At 47.3% G+C, this 16324-nt stretch overlaps 1 protein-coding gene across 2 annotated transcripts in view; it reads right to left on the reverse strand.

Moving 5' to 3' along the window:
• Positions 1-16324, reverse strand: part of ARID3B (AT-rich interaction domain 3B) — a 32114-nt gene that overhangs the window by 8145 nt on the left and 7645 nt on the right. For both annotated transcript variants that reach the window (XM_050309076.1, XM_050309077.1), the window contains 3 exons: positions 12521-12592; positions 10837-10909; positions 301-484 (listed from right to left, as the gene is read on the reverse strand). In XM_050309076.1, coding sequence (XP_050165033.1) covers positions 301-484; positions 10837-10909; positions 12521-12592 — 329 coding nt within the window. The remainder of the gene's footprint in view (positions 1-300; positions 485-10836; positions 10910-12520; positions 12593-16324) is intronic.

Raw genomic sequence — 16324 nt, forward strand, 5'->3', positions numbered from 1 at the left:
CTAATAGAGTACTGCAGGTCAGAAAAGCAATCTTCACAGTGAGGAGCTGCTAAATTCCAAGTTTCCCGTGCTAACGGACACAAAATGATCAGGCTCATACTTGATTCCCAAAATCAGAAGGTCTGTCTCCCTCTCTCCTTCCTCCCTGTGCTGAGTGCTCTTTGGGAGACAGAAAAGACCCTCCATGCCCTGAGGAGTTTAAAACTCTGAAGAGGCAAAAAAGAGGGACTGGATCCACATCCAGGAGCCCAGCTCCTAGTGCTTCCCAGGCCATCCCTGCTGTCAGCCCTTCCCACTTACTGTGTCCGCAGGGTGAACGCGGCACTGGTGATGGAGGTGGGCAGATTAAGGCCTTTGGTGATCTCCCGCCAGATCTTCTTGTTGATGATTTCCACCAGCCCTCCCTTTTCGGTCACCAGCTTGTAGAGCATGTAGAGATCCAGGATCTGCTTTGCCATGATGGGGATCCGATTGATGGGAGTTCCTGCAGGGAAACAGCAGGGAAGGGAGCGTGGAGTCAGGGAGAAAAAGAGGCCAGGAAAACTGGCAGGCTGGGGCTATTGATCTTCCTTCTAATGGGAAATTCAGGAGCTCTGTTTGCAGCCTGGCTTGAGGCCTCTGCATGAGTGAGTAAATGAGGCAGAGAAGTGCAGCTACGTGGCACATCCTTTCCATGAAAGATCCTTTCCTGTGGGCAGAAGCAATTACCAGACCAATAATAACCCACAGCAACAAGCAACTTCTAAAATAGAAAGAGGGGAAGTTGGGACTATTCAGTCCTGGGGCTGAGGCACAGAGGAATCAGTTTTATGAGCTCAGGGCAATCTCAGATAAAAATCTGTATTGGTTGTGCTCAGGAAGGTGCTGAGCAGCCAGGCAACTCCAGGTACTCTACGTTGGGGTTCAGCTCCCTTATTCCCCAGGATCTGCTGTTCTGTATTGCTTGGGAACAGCAAAATAAAGGGATAAATGATACTAGAGAGCATCTCTCCCACACACCTCCATCCCCCCCTCACAGTCACATGCACAACCTTTTGCTACAGCCTTGACAGGTAAATGAAGGGCTGCTCTTTCCACTGCTCACACTGTGTTTTCATCCTCCTACTCTCCTTTTCCCTGAACATGCTGCCAAATAACTCCCTGATGAGGCCACATAGCAGCTGTGAGGAGTACCAACCATCCCAGAACCTTTTGGAGCCCAAATCAAGGACTTGTTCTGTCCTGAGGGCAGAGAGGGAACCAGCTCTATCCTTCCTGCTCAGTTTTGTCATCTTTTGGGTTAACAGAAAAGAAAATCTGATTTTTAACCTGTTAGTGCCCCTTTAGCAGCTCCTCAAAGTGCTAAAAGTCAAATTAATGAGATTTAGGCACGAAGAGGAAGAAGGGGGGGAAAAAAAAGCTGATGCAGCAACCCTTTTATTTTGCCTAGGAAATACTGTCCTGGATCAAAGAGCCATCCATCTGAGGTCAGTATCCTGTCTCCCACAATGGTCAGCACCAGCCTTTACAGGAAAGCCTGGGAAGGGTTGTAATGGACAATCATGGAATGCCCAATCCACGGGGGAGGCTTGTGCCACTGCTTGTCAGCCAGCGATTCGCTTAATGCCCCGGAGCAGAGGGGTTTATGGCCCTTATAAATGGGTTTTATTCTGCTCAGTCAAAAGGAGCTCAGCTCTGCAGATGTCCTCATTATACATCCAAGTGGATTTTTTTTTTTTCTTCTCTTTTCTTTGGAAGCCTGTTAGGCATTAGCTCATGGTGCCAATTCCCACACGTTAATGAGATGGTGGATAAAACACGTAAACGTTTTCACTTTAAAGGGCTGAAAATCCCGTTAAGTTATAACTCTTAAAGTCCAAGCAAACATCAGGAGCACCTGATCAGATTCATATCATTTTGTATTTATCGCATCCTCTTCTCCTTGCCTTGTCCAAACAACCCTTTCCCTGCCCGCAGCACAAAGTCCACAAAGCAGCAATTCCACAAGCTGCGGCAGATCCTCTTCCTGCATTTCAGAGGTGACCGCTCCCAGGGTGGGGAATAGAGGTGGAGATGTTTCCAAACCCTCTGAACGCCCCGTGGCTCCATCCATCCCCGGCTGGCCACCCCAAAAAGCCTCGATTTGCTCTGTTCTCTGCAGAGCCTCCATTTTGCCTCAGAGCGTCAGTGCAGATGAGGAGCCCAGAAACAGCCCCGGGGAACTGGTGGAGCACTGGGAATGATCACGTTACCGGCCCCAAGTTATCCCTTAGCTGAGCCCCAGCAACCACAGTCACACCCAACGGGAAAACAGGAAGTTACTTCTCTCTCCGAGGTCTCCAGGAAGAGCCAGGCTTGGCTTTTACACCCCAAAAATGCCCCCTCGGGAATTAATTAAAGCTGCAAAGCCTTTACTCCACTGGGGCAGGATCAAGCCCCTTTCCCCGCCCTGCTCCTCCAGCAACTTGGTGCCACCCTCAAAGCCACCCACTTTTCCCCAATCCAATTTAGGGAATAGCATTAACTTGTACAGAAGGGACTTTCATCCAGCTCTCCTTGGACACTGACCAGATGGAGAGTGAAAGGGAAGGTCATGGATAAAGCTCCTCAGGCGAACAAGCTGCTAATACAGAAGTATTAAGAAATATCCACTTTTTAATATTCATCCCAAGCACACCTTTATTCTTCTCCAGACTCCCCCAGCTCAGCAGCTGGAAAAACACACAAAGTATATTTATCCAAATGCTCCTGTGAAAGGCACAAACATCATCTACACCAGTGGAAAATAAAGGCTTAAACATTTCCAAGGAGACTGCTCCAGCTGGAGCAGGAACAGCACTGAGATGTGACCTCCCCTCATCCTGGACACCTTCCCTTCCTCAGGTTTGCTTTTAAACAAAGCCAAAGTGTCCTGAGATTTCATTTGTAAACTAAATATAAACTCCCCTAATAGATATTTATATAGAAACATAAATTTAAGCTAAACATGTTTATACATAGAATATAAATTTATCAACTAAGAGAAAACTTCTAGTTTGCTTTTCCCCCATAAAATTTCCTTATACAGAAGAGAAACTACAGCATGAACAAAACTACTTCCACCCTTCTTCCACTTGAGCATGCAGATGGAATAACTTCCTTTCCATCCTTTCCTGCAGCACTACTCCAAGTGCCATCACCCAGACCGGGCAGAGAATGATTTTGGGTTTGGCCCTGGTAAATTCTCTGTATTTTCCAGAGCAAGCCGTGGTCGAGCGTTTCCTCGGATCTCTCCTCCCCCAGCCCTCTCTGAGGAAAGCCGAGGCGATAAAGTCTTTATTGGAAACCCCCACTGCTCCAACAGGAAAGGCTGAAAAACGAGTATCATGGGACGATTGGATGCTGAAGCCGAGCGGATCCTTTCACAGGCGGCTGCAAGGCTTGTCAGGGGCCATGATGGATTACTGTCATCTGGCAGCATCAGGATTAATGATCCGGAGGTCAGAGGGGAGAATTCCAGAGGGAAAGGTCAGCAGCCGGGGGCACAGCATAAGACTTGTTGCCTTTTGATGGCAAACTCATTTTACTGTACTTTCCAAGCCTCCCTCTCCTGCCAGCTCTCAGAAATTCTGTATGCCTGAAGCCTTGCCTGACTTCAGGAGGGAGAGGAAGATGACTGGTTCCTCTCAGAGTTTCCTTGGAAAACAAACTTTTCTTCCTTCTGATATAACCCCAGCTACATAACTTGGCTCATTCCTGCAAGGAATCAGTCAAACAGTGGGCACAAGGAGCCTTTTTCCACTGCAAAAAGGGAAGATGCAGAGTTGATGGGAGACCTCAGGAAGATGAACTCTAGGGCAGGCAAACTCTGGAAGGGAAGTCATCCCATAGCCCACAGGCTCCTGGTTTTCTGAGGAGAAAGACAGCTGTAGCTACAATTCAGATTTCTGGAATAAAGAGTTTCCCTGGAGCAAGGCTGACTGTAGCTATAAACATCTCTGTCCTTCAAGGGAATTTCACCCCTTCAAAAGCCTCTTCTGTTCCAGCCAGATGGAAGAGAAGCCTCGAGGGCTTATCTGGAGAGGCCTCAATGTCCCCCCTATGTCCCTGGCTCTGGAGAGGCAGCAACTGTTTGATTTCCACTCTTCAAAAGCTATTTGAGCAGCTGAGGAAGCTGTGAACCCTAGAAAACCTTGGAATGGCTGGATTTACACCTATGAACCAGCTCCTGGGGAAGGGGGTTTGGCCAAGGCATTGGCATATGCAGGCTCTGCTCCCTCACTCAGCTGTCCCTGGTTGAGGGACTAAACTCTGGACCATCATCTTCCTCACCCACCCAACCACGCTGCCCAAGGGGGTTTGTTTTCCTGTTCCTCATCCTCTCCTAGCCAGACTTTGGAGTTAGGTCTCAACCTGAAGATGCAGACTGATGAAAACTGCCCCAGAGCCTGTTTTTAACCAAATTATAGGAAATAAGCCCCGTCTAAATTCTTCAGGGGTTTGCCTGGCTTTCCAAGTCCCCCATAATGGAGATTCCCTCCCAAGGGCTACTCTCCCCACTGCAGGGATTTCCCCACCATCAAGCAGCCTAAGCCATGACTCCTCCTGCATGCAGGAGACAAAGAACACTTAATTACAACCATCCTGCAGCACTGCTTTTCCCATCACCTCCCACTTTTCCTATCCAATTTACCTCCAGAAGTGTCCATTTTATAGTAAGGAACAAAGGGGGTAAGAATCCCAAATGTCTATTCTGCAGAGCAACATTTAAATTGCAATAAAGCATGGATCTGGATTGAAAAACAGGCATAGAAAGAGCATTTTTAAGCCACAACTTGTAACAGGTAAAGAGAAAGCTGTTCTTCCCACTCTAAATATGTTCTAAAGAGAAACAATATCAGATAGCCAAAAGGAACAGTTTTCCCTGGGAAACTGGAAAAGCCTACAATGGTTTAAAATAATATTGAACCAAGTCTTGATGAGAACTTCATGTTTCTTTGAAGGGAGGCAGAGTAATTATTTGGTGTCTATGATCTCCCAGGCTAAACAGAGAGGGAAAATTCAGCTTCTACAGCGATGAACATGAGCAAATCAACTTGAACCCTGCGCTGCCTCAACTCCTGGTTTGCTCGGATACCTCTCCAAGGACAAATCCTGGCTGGCTTCAGGCAAAGCTGGGGCTTCAGCCACCCCAGCTGCCCGGGTTTTGTTTGTTGGTTTGGCTCACTCAGCGTTACAGTGAAAAGCAAAGGGATCCAGAAGGGAAAGCACCTCTCTCCTCCCCACTGTGCCACACAGCTGATCTCCCACCTCTCCAGGCACGGCATTCCCACCTCCCAACAGGAATGTCACTACCTGATCTGGAGCCTGCAGCCCATTAGACACTCCTATCCAAGCAGGAGCCAGGATAGAGGGTAATCAATCATGCTCTATTTGACAGGGGGCCACTTCTTATCTGCACCCCTTCAAAGCCATCAGTCCCTCCTTCCTCCCTGAGTGGGGCTGACAGCAGCCCCTTATCGAATTTCGGCAGCCCCTTATCAGATTTCAGCTCCTGAACTGGCATCCAGTGCCCTGCTCACATTAGCCAAGGCTTCCAGCCACATTAACCTTCCCCTGGAAGAGAGATCCCATGGAGATTTGTCCTCCTGTACCCAGCTGGGTCCAATAAATTCCACGGTACCAATTTCTTCACCAGATGTTGAACCCCTGCGCAACGATTGGTGGGTTTCCATACGTACGACCTCGGAAAACACAGGGATAAAACTCTTCTTCTCCAGGCAAGGAGAGGTAGAAATACACTTGGATATCTGCAGGGTCATCTCTTGATGGCTGAGCCACTTCTGCAGGAGTTCACTAATCATTTAAAAAAAGTGATGTTAAATTTCAGGGGGGGAAGAGGAAGTATCAATGTAAGACAGGACTTGAGAAGAGCAGGGTTTGAGACACAAACATCCAGTTTTGGGGTGCTGGAGGAAGGTGACAAAATTCAGCACCTCAGTCTGCAGGGGTGGCGAGAAAAAAAAGCCTCTGACTCCATCACTCAGTTCTGTACACCCAGACAGGAGCTCCTGAGACTGAGATCCTCAGCTACAGCAGGTGGAATCACCTGAATAAGCTGCAGAAAGGCGGATGCCAAGCAACAACACTCAATAAACAGCAAATTAATTTCCTCTGCACCCTGCCCAGTGCCGACCCAGTTCACAATCAAAGATTTCAGCTGCTCAAACATTCCTCACCCTGACTAAACTTAAATCTCCTGTAAGCCAGAACCAAGCAAACTCCTCACACTCTTTTCCCATTAATTACAGCCGCAGCTTCCAGTATGATTTTCCTTTGGAGCTACAGCGATATTCACTCTAAAACACCACTTTCATCAGCTTTAAACCGAGGGATAATTAATTATTTGAACTGAAATGTTTATTTTCCCAGAAAAGATTTTTTATAGGTCTTTCCAGAGGGAAGCTTACAGGCTTTTTTCAAATTAGAGAAAAAACCTGTGATGTCTGCTTGTAATGAATGTTTTGATGTATAAAAAGCAGGGAGAAAAATCTGGGTTTTATGGGAAAGACCTGCTGTTAACTGTTCCTAAATTATTGGAATTTGCAGGTAAACTCCCCAAAATATCAATTTGTGGTGGAGGCTTAGTCACCAACTTAAGGTTGATCATCAAGATATTCTCTACAACATTTTTGGGATGCTAGAGGGAACCCTGCTTCAGGGATGAGTCTCCTTCCCAGAGGAGCTGGGTTCATGTTGCTTGGAGCGCCCAGGCACTCGGCTTTGTGCTTGTTTTAAATCCTACCATCTCTTCCAGGTGTGTAAGTACATGGAGTGGTGGATTCTGTTCCCAGCCACTGAGCTCCAGCCATTTAAAGAATGGAGGAATGTTACCTGAATGGCAGTTCCCTCTACAAATTAAGGAAAACCCATTGTTTCAAACAGCAGAAAGGAAAAACCTAAAATATTTTACGGATCGCCACTGCATTCCACTTGCACAAGACACAGGTCACTCCATGTCAGAACAGGTGACCAAAGAGGCTCTTGAGGGAAGTACAGGAGGCAGAGATGTAGTTTTGTACAAATCAAAGGGTTTGAGAGGGGAAAAATCACTTTTCCTGGTTCATTGGGGCCATCCAGAAGAAACCTATGCAGTGCTTCAAGTGGGAATTTTCCACTGCAGAGCATCACCTGCTATTTAGGGAAGCATTTGCTGCAGCACTGAGCAGGTAGCACGAGCAAAGGACGCTGAGAATTTATGTCTATTGATGTCTCATTTAGAGAACTACATTGCTTAATTCAGAGTCAAAAATATCTCCAGAGGATCAAAAGAAGACACCTGGAAAATTGAATCAGTGGAAGAATGAAGCGTATTCCCTAAACAAACATTGCATAAACAACCACTTGGCCTAGAGAAAAAAGAATCCATCAGTAAATGCTGCTGTCAGTCCCCTGGATTAGTTGTATTTCCACATCCAAAGTGCCCAGCCGGAGCACACAACAGCAGGAAAACATTAAAACCACACGGTCAGGCTTACAAAGCCCCTTCTATGTATGTACACATCAAGCACCAGAATGGTCAAGCCATCTGGGAAAACCAAGGTCACACAGGAACCTTGAACAGAATTAGTAGAGCTGTACAATCGGAGACATTTTATGAGGGTTTCACAAAGGCAGGACTTCAAATGAACAAAGCAGCTTCCCTGGAAAGGAGCCTTTCCTAATCCACCACGGCACGCACTCAGAGCTCTTCCCCAGCAAAGCTTTTCTCTAGAGGAATGTCTTGCACGAACACTGATCCTTCCAGGGGTGTAACAATCCCACTGCTCCGAAGTGGAAGATGCCAAGTCTGAGCTGAGTAAATGAACTTGCCCATCTGGCTATAGACATTTCTGTAATAAAAGTATTTCAGTTAATACAAAAGATGTGGGAACACAAGATACCCTGAGTTATGGGAACAGAGGCACTTAAGGGCACTTATGAAACTGCTCCTGCCTGCAGTGTCTTCAGAGGCAGGTGGAACAAATCCAGCTTCCGTGCCTGTGATGCAACTCTCTCCACAGTGCACTGACAGGGAATCCTCAGTCCATGCCCTCATGCAGCAGGACATTACAAATACATCAGGTTTGGGTTGGAAGGACCTTAAAGCCCATCCAGTCTCACCCCCTGCCACGGGCAGGGACACCTTCCACTAGCCCAGGTTGCTCCAAGCCCTGTCCAATCTGGCCTTGGACACTTCCAGGGACGGGGCAGCCACAGCTTCTCTGGGCAACCTGTGCCAGGACCTCAGTACCAAATACAGCTCTGAAAACCAAACCTGAAAGCTCAGCGTGTCACAAGACAGCAGATGAGCAATGGAAATGGAGGGAAGGCACTACTGAAGCTGTTTATCCCTTCTCAGTGCCAGGAAAAGACAGCCTTTGCTGTGAGACTGTGGGAGAAGTGAGGAAAGGGAAGGTGGAAGTGAGGATACATGTCCCAGCAGTGCTTTGAAGCCAGTCCTGCACACCAATCACTCCCTTCAGCCTCTCCCCACCTGCCCCCTCAATCACAGCCATGGTGGGACCCATTCCCCTAAACACATCCAAGGAATAAAACACCCAACAAAGGAAGAGTTACAGCTTCCCTCTCATCTCCCTCTTCCATCATTATTGCTGCTGAAGGGCCATTTTATCACTTGCAGCTGCAGTCATTCAGCGACAACCTGCTGTGCTCAGAGGCAGAGGAGACCTGCACATTTGATCTGCATTAAGGCTGTTTCATGGCTTCCCATTTCGAGATACATTCCTAAAGCAGCACCAACAACCAAACCTTTTCATCCCTCCAGCTCCTTGGTAGCTCCTGTGAAATCTCTCATTTATCTTTCACATCAGGCTTGCTTTGCTTCAGCGTCAGTTTGTGATCTGTGCCCCAAATCCATCAGCCCCAAACAAGGGCTGGCGCTTCTCTGGCTCCTCCTGGACAACAGCAAATCCCTGTTTTTACAGCAGCAATGTTTTTATTGGCAGAGCTGCTTTCCATCCCCTTCAGACACGAGGTGCAAATTAAGCAGCTCTTCACACGTACCAGCTAAGAAACAAAGCACTTTGCTCTCAGGTGCAAGGAGCCCACATTGGAGCCAAATTTGGGGGGGAGCTCTCTCAGACCAAGGAAGCTGTGCAGCCTTGGGTTAGGATGTTTGTTGGCACATAAAGCACGGGGAGGAGAAATGAGGCCTGAATCCTTATCATTATTCCATGATAATTCTGCTGCTAAGCTCTTGAAACAGGACACAGTGGGTATGTCCACCTGCTCACTAGAAAACCAAAACCCTGGGAAGAGCAGGAATGGGGAAAGTGGACACACAGCTCTTAAAAAACCTGTATCAAGTCAAAATATTTCCTCTGCTGAAGACACAGCAGCTCAGATTAAGGACAGAGGAGAAGCCACCTCCCACAGCTCAGCACATACTGTCTAGATCTCCCATCAACCTGAGGGAACTTGGCTCCCCGGAGTCCTTCTGCCTATTTATTTTAGGGGTGCCCACATATAAAGTAGGCCCACACTTGCCTTATGTACCCTGAGTTCAAGCCAGTCCCCCAGAGCAGGGCCAAACCTTTCCAGCCCCTCTGGCAGAGGGCTCTCGGCATTTCTTCCCCATGGGTGCAGAGCTCTTCCATTTCATTATCAGCCTACCAGCAAGCAGGAAAACAAGGGAGTCTCCAGGAAACAAATACACTTGGAAATACCCAGCTGATTAAAAGCTAAACTCCTCCAGCAACCAGCTGGTGACCAGCTCAGCCCTGGCTCTGGGAACGTGTCAATTATAAATAATTAAAAGGGAATAGGAAGGAGACACTGAAGTATTAAGCAGATTTCTCTCCAGGCATCTGGGGGTTTCTGTTGCTGCCAATCACACCCTGCAGATTGTTGTCCTGTCTCTCAGACACCAGCCCTTACCTGAACAAGTGAGCTCAGGTTAACATTTGCAAGAGAATTAATTAATCCTGGTTGTGCCTCTGTACATGAAAGCCAAAAATATCAGCAAAAACCCCAGCTCTTAATTTTTAATAACTTGTAAGCATAACTTCAAACTGCTGGAGAGGGAAATCCACACAGGTCAGCTACAGGGCAGGAGAAATGCACATAAGATATGAAGAGCACTTTTGGACAGCCCTCCCTTCACTTGTGATCCAGTCTGCTGGAGGGACAGATCTGAAGATGCAGAGTTCAAAAGACAGCTGGCACCCTTGGAGGGATAAGAAGAGAGCACCACAAATGTTCGGAGAGGAATATTTTATACCATACCCCGCATGTGAACGCATTTTAATTATGAACAGTTTTTGCAATGGGAACTGAATTTTGGTAACTAGGGGACAGAAAGAGCCTTGTGGGTCATCACACAGCATCCCCACTCTGTTACACAGAATTCCTAACTGGAAAGCTGACACACTGGGAATCCACAGGAAAAGGTGGCTTGGTGTCTATTTTCCCAGTCCCCAGCTGGCATGTCACAGCAGTGGCAATGACTGAGAAGGCATTCACACACATCACCGAAATCAAACACGAGACACGACAACTGAAAGGGAGACCAGAGGGTTCTCAGTGCTGCTCTGCCTTTCTTCAAAAGTCCTCAGAGATCTGGGGACCTTCAGTGCAGGGACATCATCAGTACTGGGTAGGAGGGTAAAGAAATAGTGCCTGTGGAATTAAGTTATAGAGCAGGAGATCTTTCCTACTGCATTCCTCATCTCTCAAGGGAAATATCTCAAGCCTCGGCTCTGCTCTTCCACCTGATCTGCCAGTTCAAGGCCTGGATTTGTTCTTTCAAACTCAGGAGGGGAGAATTCACTCCCCTGCCCTATTTTACTGATTGAGTTGAAACAAATGCTCACTCACCCCTCTTCTGCATGAAAATGAAGAGGTCATCCAGGAACTCTTTCCGCTCAGGATCACTATCCAGTTCATAGAGCTGGGGGGAAAACAAATAAAAATAAAGGTACAATCCACAATGAGAAAATAAAGTGATATTGGCTTCTTCTGGTGTTTGCACTGGAGGGGTGAAAGAAAAAACAGGTAGAGATTCCTGAGCAACTTTGTGGCCAGGGCTGCAGCGACACACTGAGGACCCTCACCATACCCTGCCTTGCTCAGCCCCTCAGGAACTCATCCAGGCACAGAGACTGGCATCCCAAAGGAAAGAGGATTTCCTGAATCATTAAGGTTGGAAAAGACCTCCAAGATCATCAAATCCCAGCCTTCACCTCAGTTAACAGCACAACTGGAGAGTAGGGTTTGAAGCCACCAGGAAGAAAAGGGGACAGAAACTACGAAGGCAAGTTGGAAGGGAAGAGGAGACAACCAACAGGAAGGTGACAGGGGTTTGGGGCAGACCAGTGGTACCTTTGTGGCACCAGAGAGGTAAAACTTCTCTGCAGTGCCTCCTAAACTCACAATTCCCTCCTTCACGGATTGTCACGTAAGTGCTAAACTCCAAGTGCCTTGAAGGAGGAGATGAAAGAGCAGAGCTTTCCTGTAACTATTAGTGCCTGTAAGGGAAGGCTCCTCTAAACAAACCAAAAGCCTTCAAAAATATCAGGAACCACCCTAGAATCAAGTTGCTGCAGAAATAATTTTTACCAAAGGGCTTAAAACCTCCAAGCAATTAAAATAAAGTTCCACAGACACTGTATTCCAAAAGAGAGGAACTACATGTGAGCATTATCCCCCGATTTTTCAGAAGGGGCAGACACGAGTGTTATCTTACAACCACTTCTGGAATAGAAAAAAATCTAATATTCACCTATCAAGAGCCCTGTGAGGCCAAAAAGCGACGGGCTGGAAGGGCTGAAGTGAGGCTCTCACTGAGGTCCAGGGGGATACAGAACAAGACAGAAGACAATGCTGCACATGAAGAATTTAATTCCTTTTCTTGTTTGCATTGAGAAACAACCCTGCAACACCCCCAGGAATTTTTTTTTGTTGGTTGTAGCTACTCTTGTGGAGCACTTCAATGGAAAAGCAAAGATTCCTTGGGAAATACATATTTCAGCCTCCCCATAGGTGCTGCAAGCTACTTGGTATTCATCTAGTCCAAAGAAGAGGGGGCTTTTTGGGCTCTTTTCCTGGGAATCACTCCTTTCTCACCCAGCTCTGGGAAGAGAACACCCCAGTGTGTTTGCAGAACAATTATGTGCCCCAGCAGAAAGGGCCAGCTCAGTTTAAAATGAATTCCTGCAGCTGGTGTGACCCACAGATGCCACATTCAAATCTATGAGCACAGGACTAAGCAGCTTTCAGAAACAAAATATTCTCCTTACAGATGGAGAGAGCACAGACTAAAATTTTAAAATTCAAAAGCCTGGTTATTAACTCTTACTTCCAACTATAATCCAGTGACCAAAGGCAACAAAATAGCTCGAAATAGCAGGTTTGTAGGCGGAGCTGCAGGACTAAACATATTTCTTACAAATTCACCATAGAGCAATAAATAGTGAGGGCTCTACAGTCACCCCCTGTCATGGATCAGGGGGAGAATTCCCCCAAGTTACCCCTTCCTCAAAATCCTCCTGATCAGACTGACCTTGGCAAAGTCTCGTGAGATTTCTCTTCCTCGGCATCCATCACCATCGTCACTCCAGGTCACGCTGCCGTTCTAGGGAGAGAGAAATGAAAGGATGAAAGGATTCCCAGGGAATTTGTGGACAATTCCAGAAAGCTAGCAATGTGTATCTGGGGGCACAAAAATGCGCAAAAGCAGCTGCTGGCTTAGACCAGGATGACAAGAAAGATGGGGGGCATTTGTGTATTTGTCACAGCCTGTTTTCCTGGAATCTCTGACACTCACACAAAATGGGAAGGGGCATCTTGCCTTCCAGGCAGCTGCTGAAGGTAAGTTTTCCAGCTCTAAGGCTTTTTTCCCCCCACCACAGAAATTATTTCCAAAGTGTTGACTTGATGCCAGGGAAAACCTTTCTAGAGGGAAGTCCTCAACACCTCCAACAGCCACATTCCTTCATTTCCTAAGGAGAATAACTCCCCTCCAGCAGGTGCTCTGCTGTAATAAAGTCCAACACCTGGAAAGATGATGCTTTTGCTCCCCATGTCTCATCTTTTTTCCAAGAGCACACCCCAGAACTCCCCTGGCATCCTTCCTTTCCGTTCTCCACATGACACTCCATACACTTGGAAAAAGCCCTGCTACCCCCCACCATGCTTGCCTACAAGCCTAAGACCAGAAAGAGGGAAATAATCCCCTGAAAGCTGCTTGCCAACCCAGGACCCTTACTCCTGGAAGGATGTGGATTTTCCCCACAGAAATGGAAAGCTCAGCTTTGCTGGATTAAGGCTCATTCTTAGACATTAAAAGGATTACTCCAGTTAGGCCTATTCCACTTGGTAAATCATTGTTCTGGAATGACCACCAAGGGCTGGAAACCAGCAGCTCCAGCTGTATGGCAGGACCAGGATGATTGTGAAATATGGCCAAGCATCTTTAAAAGACTCCATAAAGCTCCAGTACTGCAGTTGCTGCAGAGCCACTCAAGGAAAGAGAAGAGCCAGACCCACCTGGCCAGGTAGGTTCGACTGCCCTGTCCTGATAAACACAAAGACAGAAAAGACAGCATGAGGTTTCAGCACCCCCCAAAACCACCCCATGGGAATCAGGGAGGTGCTCCAATATCCGAAATCTTGGAGTCATCTGGCTGTGACACACACATTGAATTACAAAGATGAATAGCTCTCGTCAAGGCCGGGCAAAGCTCCGTTTCCCCCTTTCAAACACACTGCAGTGAGCTGCCCTAATGCCTGCTGATTTAGTTTGAGCCAGTAATTCCTGCTGGAAAGTCAATTATCCAGTGAGTCCCATCAGCTGAAAGATATTTAATGGGGGATTATTGCCACTTCTGTTATGTCAGCTGTTTATTACGGCAGATCAATTCCCGGCCCTCTCTCTGTAGGAAGATATCTGAAGACTGGTTTTGTTCACAGGAGGATTCATCCATGTGTCCTTTCTCCTGGAGTCTCCCTCTCCAGCAGAGATTAAAACCACAGGTTTTTGGCTAATTATGGAAACATCCAGCTGCTCCTAAAACTCCACCGACTCTTAACTTGGATCCAACCTAAGCCAACACTCAGAATAAGACAGTGGAAGGGAAAGAAGGAGGCAGCAGATATTTCCCACCCTCAACTTTACACACTCCAAGGCAAAAAGATTTGCAAAGGTTTTCAGTTTTCTGACCCTTTTCTTAGGCTGTTTCCTTCCCAAGTTTGGATTTGGCTATAGATCCAGACTGCAATGCTGCTTGTGGTGTTAAAATAGGTGCTCCAAGAAGCAAGCCACTTGCTCCCATAGGGAATTTTGGTCGAGAGCTCAATCCGCTGTGTTTGAGGACAGGGACAAGAAAGAAGTGGGCTTAAAGGAGATAATTCACTCCTGCCAGTGGGTTTGAACTTGGTATAATTTCCAGAAATAAAACTTTTAAAGGGATTAAAGACTCTTCAGAGGTTTAAAAGTTAAACAGAACAAGTTTTACTGGTTCTCTATGAAGAAAAAGGGTAATTAGAAGAGAATGACAAGGTTTGTTGCAGAGAGTAAGTAGAATATACGCACTCTACTTCCCATAGCTCCATCCTGAGATTGTGGAGAGCACAGGAGTAATGCTCCCCCACACCTCAGTGATGAAAAGGAGCTTAAAGTGAGCTGAAGCCATCAGTGTTTGGCCATATGTCCAGAAAATCAGGAGAGATGGATATCACCTGGCATGACACGGAGTGATCCAGCGTGAGGGACAGTATTAGCATTTCCTCCTGTAGTAGCTGGACAGGTTTAAAGCCAGCTTCCACTTTCCACATTAAGCTATCAGAGGAGATAAGGAGAGGGTTCCTCACCCACCTCAGTGCAAGGGTGGGCTGTGGAAATGTGGGGACAGAGCACAGATTTGGTTTGGGGAGCAGAGCTGGCAAAGCCTCAGGCTAGCACGGAATGTCAGCTCAGCAGCAGGAATAAAGATGTGTTTATCCAGAGAACAGAGAGCACAAGCGCCAACAGGCCCTTTCCCAGGCCTCAGCTTGGATCTGGAGGGACTATTCCACTCACCAAAACTTTTGGGGCCGTGCCAAGGCTACAACCAAAGACACCAAATACTGGTGGCGGTTCAAACGGCAACTCGAGCACAGCTGGGACAGGTAAATCACTAAAGAGCTCCAGAGGTGTTCCAAATGCAGAATAAGCTCCATTCTGCCCAGCAAGAGAGCTCAGCAGGAGCTTTGGATCAAGCTTCCTTTCCATTCCTGCTTGGAAAACAAAAAGTGACCCTATGCTGAGCAGCCTCCTCTGTAGGAACGGCAGGAACCTGAGAAATCAATATATCCTCACAAGTCATTAAAAGACCTTTGTATAAGCCAGGCAATAATAGCAGGAAGGAAAAAACACTGCTCAGGGAGGTAGGTCGTTCCCTGGGGAGGGTCCTGCCTCTCCCCCCACCCAAATCCAGGGAATTCGCTGATGTTTGACAAACAGCCCTTGCATTACCACGGCCAAGAATTTCCCTGGTTTCTCACAGACAAAGGTGGTAGAGGTGGCACTGGATGTGCTCAAACCCCTGATGCAAAGGCTGAGAGGGAAGGCAGAGGTGTCAGGAAGGGTTGGCCACCTTCACAAGCTGCTGGCAGAGCCATGGAGTCTTCCCCGTGCCACAGACACCTCAGAGGCCACCAGAGCGCCCTGGGCTGCCCCTCCCCGAGAGGCTGCAGGCCTGGCTTCAGGAGCAATTATATCTGCACCTATTTTAGGATTACTCCCTAACCACCTGGAATATCTTATTAGAGGGGAGCTCAGATGTCCAGAGCAATTTTGGTTTCCAATCCCACATTCAAGACCCAGAGTTAACCCTGAATTGCCGAGCAGACAGAGGAGGAGATGACAAACACCTCCCTGCCTCGCCCAGCTCATTCTTTGGAGGACAAAAACCTTCCAAACAAGGAGAATAAAAACTTCTGGTGTGAAAGTCGAACTCCTTCTGCACCTCCTTGCTACAGAGCTTCAGTTTGGACAGAGGCTTTAGGCCACGAATCTGCTGAAATATCGAAATATCCACTTAGGGGTGAGGCTGAACAAGAAAACCCCTCCCCTACCCCATGGGTGGACTGAAAGCACTGAGTCAATGGAAAGGTACAGGGGCAGCAATTTCAGGATTATCAGAGAATCCACAGAAATTCCTTTTGTGGGTAGAGTTAAGCCTTAGGAAGTGAAACAGATGCTATTATAAAGAAAACTGTTGTACTACAAAACGCCGATAAGATCAGGGCTGCTGCCCTGAGCTGCAAGTTCTCAAGCACAGGGAGCCAAGTTATAATTACTGCCTGCACAAGCTCTGCTGGAACT

This window comes from Myiozetetes cayanensis, unplaced genomic scaffold (assembly GCF_022539395.1).
Source record: "Myiozetetes cayanensis isolate MyiCay16 unplaced genomic scaffold, myiCay2020 scf14, whole genome shotgun sequence".
Classification (NCBI taxonomy): Eukaryota; Metazoa; Chordata; class Aves; order Passeriformes; family Tyrannidae; genus Myiozetetes; species Myiozetetes cayanensis.